Consider the following 9,470-nt stretch of genomic DNA (forward strand, 5'->3'; position numbering starts at 1 on the left):
TAACTTGAGCAATCGATGAGGTTCCCCCCTTGTTGGGATAACGAATCCGTCTTCAAAGTTAGGAACCAATACTCCTTTTTCTGGAAGTCAACGAAGACTTCAAGTCAATTAAATGGCAAAGAGAGGACGGGGGATGTTCGGATTTTTAAAGCTGCCTCTCTTGCCTATCTTGCAGCACCACAAGCTCTAGATTGTCTCTTCAGACTAAAAGTAGTTCCGTGGGCACAGTAGGGGCGACGGGTACTGCGACGGCAAGGGTGGGGATGTTCCAGGACTCTCAAAATTTCCTAAGAATAATCGAGATTATCTTTAGGAAATTAGGAAAGAACATTCAGGCCGAAGAATTTCTATTTGTGTCAAATTGTATTGGAGAGTATATAGGAACTTTCGAAAATCAGGAGAGTTTCACAAATTTCTCAGATTTGCATTAATTTTTTTCAATTCAATATATGTACATATATTCGAAATCCCTAATTTCGAAAATTTTTAAAAACAATTATCCAAATTCTCTGAGCAATATCAAGAATTTTTTGAAAAAAATCCATTCTTCTTTCCAAATTTCTCAATCAACTTTTATTGAGAGCTAAGACAAACTTATCTCATAGCTGCATTTCTCCAAGTTCTCAATTACTTAAACAACTTTTTTCCCTTTCAGAGAAAGATTCTCATTCGGAGCGTACAATTCTTCTTCCTCCTCCAAATATCTTCTCAGGACGAAGCTGTTTTAACCCCAGTGTGCAAGTACGGGTATCGAGGTTCCCTCACTGCAGTCTGCATCAATGCCACTGCGAATCTATTCAGAGAAACCCCATACCGCTTCGATCATTTGGATGAAACATTGGTCTGCGTCACCTGCAATCTTTCCAACATCACTAGAGGCACTTTCGACATAAATGGGAACAGGATAAAGGCCCTTGTTCTGGAAAATAGCAACATCAAGACCATAGCTGTGAGTGCATTTACTGGATTGGTGTTTATGGAGGAGTTACATCTCACCAACAACTCAATTTTCCACGTAGACCCCGGAGCATTCCACGGAACCAGGAAGGTTAAGCAAATATTTCTCGATAGAGCTTTAACGGGACCTTTGCCAGATATGGTGTTCCAAGACTTGGTACTGCTTAGAGAGTTGTATTTGAATAACAATGATTTAAAAATGTTGAATAAGGACACTTTTTATGGGTTGGCTAACTTAGAGAACCTGGATTTGAGCAATAACAAGCTCAGCGAATTAAACGGGTCTGTGGCCAATTTAGGACAACTGAAGTTCTTAACTTTATCTAATAATTTATTAACCATGATCACACGCACAGAATTAACTGGTCTGAAAAGTCTGGTGACATTGGACTTGTCCATGAACAGCCTTTATTTTTTTAATATCAACATCGGGCCACCCAACTCCTTGAGAATGCTAAATCTCTCGAGGAACATGCTGGGCTACTCCATTTTAAAAGAAGGTCAATTCAACGACTTGAAGAATCTCGAAAATCTGGACTTGTCTCGAAACTCGTTGACGTCAGTCTTCCCAAAGCTTTTCATAGGCCTTTTCAATCTGCGAGAATTGCAATTGGCTGAAAATAATATAACTAAGTTCCCTTTAGGGGTATTCTCAGGCCTGCCTTCATTGAAGCTCATCAATGTGTCTAATAATCGTATAGAAAGCGCAATTATAAGTGGAAGACAAATCTTACCCCAAGTGCACACCATCGATTTTTCTTATAATGCGTTGCAAGAGTTCGACTTCGTTGGATTCCTGAGGCGGTTGCCTAGCATAAGCAAAGTATGGCTCAGTGGCAACAATTTAGACTGTAAGGAGAGCAGGAGGATTGAACAGTATTTTAAACAGGAAAATATCCTCTACAGATTAGATTTCCACATCAAATGTCCTGCACTTTCGCAGAGCGAACTTAAACACGTTGATGGGGATCTTGAGAAGGAGTTCAGCAGGTATGGCAAAAGTTCCTCAACTTTGATCGCGTTGAAAGTCACCCTGGTGATCTTGATTTCTGTATTTGTGGGAGTTTTGTTTTATGTGCAGTTCTTCATATTAAATCGAAAGCTAAAGTAAGGTTGTGCGAACTGCAGAACTACCAAAAATGTATATGAGCAAATAAAGAAAGTTGCAAATATAAAGCATAATTATTCATAAGAAATACCAAAATGATCACGCATGACACAAGTTTCTTAGCTTAAACACCTCGAAAGTGATTAAAGGACTCCATAATTTTGTATTCGCGAAAGTGTGAATTAAAGGACAATTTCTTTACTGCCTCATTTCGAGTCACAAATTGATAATAAAGATTCAATTCTACATGAAGCAATTCCTTACAGAAAATTTGCATCAGAGGGAATTAGGGCCCATTACACCTCATTCCGGTAATCTAACCCAGAGCTGCAGTGAGGCATAAAGTCATCAAGCGTAAAAAAAATCATATCACTTTAACAGCATCAAAATCGTATATTTTTGAAGTTTTAACTCTTTTCAAAGTGTGATTTAATTTAAAGTAATGATAGCTGTTTACGTATCTAGTTCGGATATGCATAGTTTTACGCAACGAGTGGGTTGTTGCGGAACGGGGGAGGTCTACAATGTGGCATGAGTTACATAAAAGGAAATTTTCTAAAGAGCTTCAAACGTGATCTTTCCTACGATCCGATGAAGACATCACAAGAAAATTGCATTTTGTGTATGGTTGATGAATCGAGTTCTGAATTTGTGTAACTTTAGCAGCCATTTTGTTATTACATGAGAAAGTTCTCGAGAAAAATATCATGTCATTCTGAAACTTTTCGAGACTTTCAAAGGTTTGAGAAATGTTGAATAATGTCAGAGCGTAGAGAATTTTGAAACACTCAAGATTTTTAGAAAAATATCGAACCGCGCATTTTAAGGTTCCCAAAATTGCTTCGTTAATTTCAATATTACCTAATAACCTTTAAACACAGATGAAAACTGGGAAAAATTCCTTAGAGCTGTGTGCATTTATGCCCAGTGTCGCGATTTCCTAGGTTCTATCGAATTTCAAAATAAAAATTTTTTCCAGAGTTCCAGTTTCAAAGCTCTTCAAATACGTAATAGTTTTTGGAATTTTTGTAAAAAAAATATAATTTCCTCTTTCACGAAATTAAAATGCTTCAAAACGAACGATCAGCGACAACCAACGGTAGAAAAATGGACTTCTCTGACCAATTTAACTTTCTACGTATTGTTACGACGAGCGGCCAACGAAGATAGCAAAAACGAAGAAAATTCTTTCTTTCTTGCTCTTTTGTACGTACGTCGTACAATTCGGCATGTTTGTTTATGTTAATGATTGCATGTTTCAAAGAAAATTAGGAAATCTTCTAGTCATGAATCTTTAACTACATAGAGAGACCGTTGTTAAGTAGTGAGTTAGTTTAACACTAGTACAGCTATGAGAACGAGGCCGTTTTAATAAGCGATATCAAAGTGTTTAATATATTAGTGGACTGTTAGTTAATCCATCAATTAGTTTATCGTGTATAGAGAGAATTGTAGTTATGTTCATTTGTCGAGTTAATAAATAGAGTTTACATTGAAGACGGACATGTTAGAATCATTCAAACCCCGAGTTCACAATAATTCGGGCCAGAAGTGCTGAGAAATTTCTCGTGTTGAATTGTAAGTGAGTTCTTCTTATGTACGGGACCATGAATATTTCATGCTAGTAACTAGAAGCTAACACATCGCCAAGAGCAAAAGGAAGATCCGAAGCTGCTTAGAGAAGAGCAAGATGAACACGTACCAGCACTCGTTATCATTGATATATGAAATTCGACCGCTCTCGCTGTCCATCCTTTGGAAAAACAAACGGCTCCTTTCCATTTCGACTCAAGATTTTTTTTGACAACTTAGAAAAATAAATTTATCGTCAGTAGTACTGCTTACGTCATATTGATATACATTTTAGTTTTGATGTGGATAAGCCAACAAAGGATATTATCTCAGGAAAGTCCAAATTGAAAATTTTATTCCTATACCACTCGTTTCGTAGTATGACCTCCGCGACCCCCCGATTTATTGCTACCAGACATCGCCCTATCATGTCGGGGTGAAAATTGCCGTCATTTAAATGAATAGATACGCACTGAAATAAGTAGTCCGAAGAGGACTTCGAGTGATTTCTCCTCTGTGTCGAGTGCAGCAAGTCCATAGAGCACAGATATGTGGCAGTAATTTTGGAATCCAAATTCGTTTAGGGGCTTACTGTGAAGTGATCGTGTGATATGCACGTTATCTAGGTATCTTTGCGACGAATTGACGGAAAAAATGTTGTTTATAACGTTGAGCCAGCTTTGCCCACGTTGGATATGAAATCTGTACAAGCAAAATTTCGACCAGATTTTCAAATCTATACACCGATTAACTATGTGTACAGAGAGATATAATTATGTCAACGAAATCCTCACGTCCTTTTAGATTTCTGATTGCGTAAGCGTATATTTACTTAAAAAATTATTAATTTCTATTTACGCGATTAGATTGAATTTTAAAATAAACCATCAATCAAATACCGGTAATCCTTAAAACATTATTAATAACTTAATACTGATAAGGGAAAAACATAATTTTATCTCGGTAAATATCTTGTAATTGATTGTAATTACACCGAAGAAAATATTTAGACATTAACGGTAATCTTTTAACAATAACTGTCAATTTGTCGAGGATTAAACGCGCTTTATTTATTTTCCAATTCTGGTAAATCTGTCACAAACGAATAAAATATCTTCGTACCGTTATCAAATCAGAATTAATTCGATTCAGGTTCATTTCTACACTTCGGCCCAAACATATCAGTTCAAGCGAGATCGAAGATTTGCCAGCGGCTTGGGATCCAATAGATCGAAACCCCAGGAGGTAATTTCCATGACGACCACGAATTCATGAGTTTATAGAAATATGTCACTCGATATTTGTATCTAGAAATCCCGTTGTGTTCAAGTTTTCCTCTGTACCAGAACTTTTGGAATAGGAAACTACGTGTTTCATAACTTTACACGATGATTAGAAGATAAACACCACTCGCAACAGTATTTTATCACTGATTGATAAATTATTAAGTAGTCTAAACAAGTACTCAATCACTTTGCAATGTGTCCTTGTCTAATATTTTGTTTGGAGCCCTCCTTGTTTGCAGTGGCATATGATGTTCTGTTGACAATTGCACCCCTCCATCTGTCACATTAAAATAATTTTGATGGACTAATTAACTCTGTGTATAGAGTACGGGTTTCCTCTAATTTATTGTTTATTGATAACATTACTGATTGTGCAGAAATATAGCGTAGAGAAGAGCGGCGGCAGGAGGAAAATCGAATCGAAATCTGTATTTGAATGTGTCGAAAAAACGGAATTTGTGGGTGCAAGCTGACGTGAGGTGTGACAGGTGACAACAAAATTGCACACAAAATTATTATGTTCATGTCATCTGCGTCATCTACGTGATTATTTTGACAGATCTATCAAAGTTTGCTTTCGTTGAGCATGGAACGAAGATAGAATTTTTCAAGGTAATTGAACTGGAGATACCCACTCTTCTAGTAAGAAACCTCCAGAAACGACACCGACAGGAGACACAAAATCTTCTCCATTTAAAAGCCTCTGACGTCACGAGGAGTTTTCAACGCCTGACTCCGTCATTCTCAACTGGGCAGAAATTCTCTGGAACTTATAATATTATTTTGGAATAATAATATAATTTGAGCATTTCTATGGAGATTAGCGTGTAGCTAAAGTTAATAGCACTTTGATAATTCGGTTCTAAAGACGCCACTTTGACTGATGGCTGTCGTCGATTTCGAGGTATCTCATATTCAGTTTTGGCAGGGCATTGTAGAACCGGCTTTAAGAATGAAGTTCTGCTCGGTCGAAACAGAATATAAAGTTAAGAAATAAACATGGAAAAAGCAAAGATAAAAAACTTAGAAACAGACCTTTGCCCTAGGTTTTTTGCCCCGTTTCAGTGGATATGTTTATGTTATATTTTTTTCAATCATTTTAAATCTTGTTAATGTGTATCAGCGTCCAGATGCTTTACTGGAGATATAAATTCTGTAAGAACGATAACATGACATTGACTGGATATGTGACTTCATGAAAACGTAAAGGTCTTTTAGCAACTACCGATAGATCATTACCATATAAGGGACGAATTCAGAGGACTTTGATTAATTTCTGCAGCTCCCTGGTAGTTGTCTTCTCCGCGAAATTGTCGAGACATCAATATCTTAACTCGTTTTATTTTTCATTTTTTTAACTCAGTTTTTTCATTTTTTTTTAAAGAATACTACAACTTGTCCGAAAAACGGTAAATATTAAAGTAATTTCTTAACCGAATATACAGGGTGTCTATGAAAGGTGCGGAAAAAATACTACCACAAGTTCCTGGGGCTAAAATATGATGATCTAACTCAACTTACCTCAGTCCAAAAGTGGATGATTTCGGAGATACAAAGTGTCAAAAGTTCAATTTGAAGTCAGTTTTTAATTTAATAAATTCTAAAATTTTTAAGTAAAATATATTGTTCTCCAAGGTCTTTTACCTAAAAAGGGTACACCTGGCAAGAGTTATTTGAGCAACCGTTTGCGGCATATCTGGATGTAAAAAGTTCATTTCGTGTATGAACAGGTCTAAATTAATTGTAATAATTGAACACGATTTGAAGCGAAAATTAACTTGATTTCTTACTCAAACTCGTCATTGTATTGCGTTGCCACAAGAGTAACACAAAAAATTACGAAAAAAAGTAAACGTGTTGTTAATATTATTTTCTAGTAAAAACAGTTGATAAAAGTTTTATCAAGGAAAAGTTAATTAATAATAAACGCTTTTAACGAATGTTCAAAACGACCTCCATTTTCGTGTGTGCAAAGATCAATACGTCGTAAAAAATTAAATTGAACTTTCGCCACTCTGTATCTCAGAAATCATCCACTTCTGGACTGAGGTAAGTTGGGTTAGATCATCATATTTTAGCTTTAGGAATTTGTGGAAGCATTTTTTCCGCACCTTTTTGGAGACACCCTGTACAATACATTTGTTACAAGATTGCTTAAAAGTTTGCCCACTTAACGACCTCTAGATATCTCACATTTTCCAAGATCTAAATACTGTGACGGACCTCATTGCGTCTATTTAAAAATAATCTTTATTTCTGATGAAATAGGCAATGAAGCATTTAATCTTTCTGCCTTTGTGGCAAAAGCACTTACGTCTGATACGTAAATAATTATTAATAGCACGCGAGGAAAAAAGTTTTCATTCGGAAATGTGGAGTGGTTGAAGGGAAAAAGAACCGGGATTGTCTTCTGAGGCAAAGAGGATTCAGAACGGTCATGGGTTGTGACAGCTGTGTTTCCATTTTACCCGAAATTGCAGCAGTTCTTCAGTTATTCTGCTCTTATTTGTATAGTAATCGTTAAGTGATATCATATATATATATATATATGTGGTTTTTGAGCAACTTCGAAAGACTCACGAAATGTTTCAATTTGCGTTGGTAAACCGCTACAGGGTGCTCGATATAATTAGTGTTCAAATATTTTGCATTTGTAGATGTCTCAAGAGTATCGACAAGGAGTTCTGGCACATACAAGCGAAGAACAAGAAAAAAATAAATACATGGAAATTTTGTTTGTACTTAAGAGAACCATATAGAACCTGTCGTCTGCTGGGTAATGATATGCGCGAGTAAACACCAGCTTCGGCTATCTAAACGAAACACTGTAACAACAATGCGACTACCTTTTATCTATGAACTTTGACGGTATCCAAACATCAGGATTCAGAACCAATAGAGCAAACAATTAATAAATCTAGGCTCTTGGACACGTACGTAAATACGGGGAATGCGCTAAGACAGCATTTAGCTTCTTTAAAAGTCAATACGTCAGTTAATTGATTGGATTTTAAACGTATTTAAATAACAAAATACGCTGGTGCTTCAGCTATAAAGTCATATTGACATATAATTAGCCGAGTGAGTTTTACGTTTTGTGCAAACACTGTCCGCTTTAAATTCTCTCCCGATGTTTACAAAGAATATGTATAATTAATGCGCAATTAAGTAATTGATTCCAAATTAACAATCGTTCTCATTAAGCCGAAGAATGGTTAGTTAGCTCTTTGTCGGCGAAGAAATGGCAAGGCCTAATGTAAACTAAACAAATTTAGCCAAAGTCTTCTTCACCGCTGCTGCTGCTGCTGCTGCTGCTGCTGCCTGCGGTAATGTGAGTGAATTCATTAAAATGCGCCAATGCATTATCGACCTTTAATTAGTATATGTTCAAGGAATTTTACATTTTTCCCCACTTGCTGGTTTCAAATTCCTGAGGAAATCACGATGTTGAGAGTTTCTAAGTATAGCGAGAACATCCTTAATATTGCGTCCGGAGAAGTCCTTTAATAGTACATATTATCGGATACGTAAGAAATATTTCTGATTTAATTACAAGCACCTTTCACTCCTAAAACTGATATAGAGAAGTCCGACAGACATAAGTTGGGTGAGCGCGGAGGACGTATTACGAATGCCAAAGTTTACAGTATTTACAGAAAAAAATCGCATTTTTTTTTGTTTGATTCTGCCTAAATCCATTGATAATATTCTATATATCAATGACAGATCGGTGTCATTTTGATAAATAAATTAAAATGGGATAGAGGCCACGTGATGCGTCACTTAACAGGTCTTCACGAATAGATTGCGATGGTTAAAAAGAGGGCTTACATCCGTCATCTTTTTCATCGGAGCTATACGTTTTTTAATAAAAATAGTTACTCGTACGACAATATAGATGATGACCACACTGTATATCGACGATATTCTGTCAAATCGTGAGATTACATTTGAGTTTTCAATGAAAAATTATTAGCGACAATTGCGAAGGAAAAATGTATAACCATTCAGAATAAACAAACATAAGACAATAGCAACTTGTAGCATTAATCCTTCAAGATCAATGGGTAAATCGCTTTATGGAGTTGGGATCAGATTTTTCGGCAAAAACTACATTGGTTTTTCAGTTTCTAATCCATTATCACATAACTTAAAGAAAAAAATCCAAGTGTAAAACCGACAAAATTTAGTTTGCCTACATCATATCAAACATACTACATCATAAGTAAATAAGTTATGATATTCTGTGTTTGATATTATGTAAACAAACATTTCATTTTGATGTGCTTTGCACTTATAGCTTTAATCTTTTTTTAATTCTATCAAAATACATCAGTTTTTTGTTAATATTATTTGGAGATCCAAACGTTGACTGCCAAACCGATATAGCTTCTATTCAAAAACGCAATCTTAACCTCACCAAACTTCGATTTACTTAAAAATAAAGTTAATAATCTCTATGCATTTTTCTTCATGACAGTTTGAAGTGTTTATGTTTGATAAACTGGGCGGAGCTTAACAGATTGGTTCCTCGGCCTGTACGTTCT

The 9,470-nt window shown here is 35.9% G+C and overlaps 1 protein-coding gene across 1 annotated transcript; it reads left to right on the forward strand.

The window, feature by feature from the left end:
* The first annotated feature begins 15 nt into the window (after positions 1-15).
* On the forward strand, positions 16-2,068 carry LOC136348069 (insulin-like growth factor-binding protein complex acid labile subunit). Its single transcript, XM_066298625.1, has 2 exons — positions 16-210; positions 656-2,068. The coding sequence occupies exons 1-2, from the start codon at positions 16-18 to the stop codon at positions 2,066-2,068; spliced, it is 1,608 nt and encodes a 535-aa protein (XP_066154722.1).
* Positions 2,069-9,470: the final 7,402 nt, after the last annotated feature.

The sequence above is a fragment of the Euwallacea fornicatus genome, chromosome 2, assembly GCF_040115645.1.
Source record: "Euwallacea fornicatus isolate EFF26 chromosome 2, ASM4011564v1, whole genome shotgun sequence".
NCBI classification, from domain to species: Eukaryota; Metazoa; Arthropoda; class Insecta; order Coleoptera; family Curculionidae; genus Euwallacea; species Euwallacea fornicatus.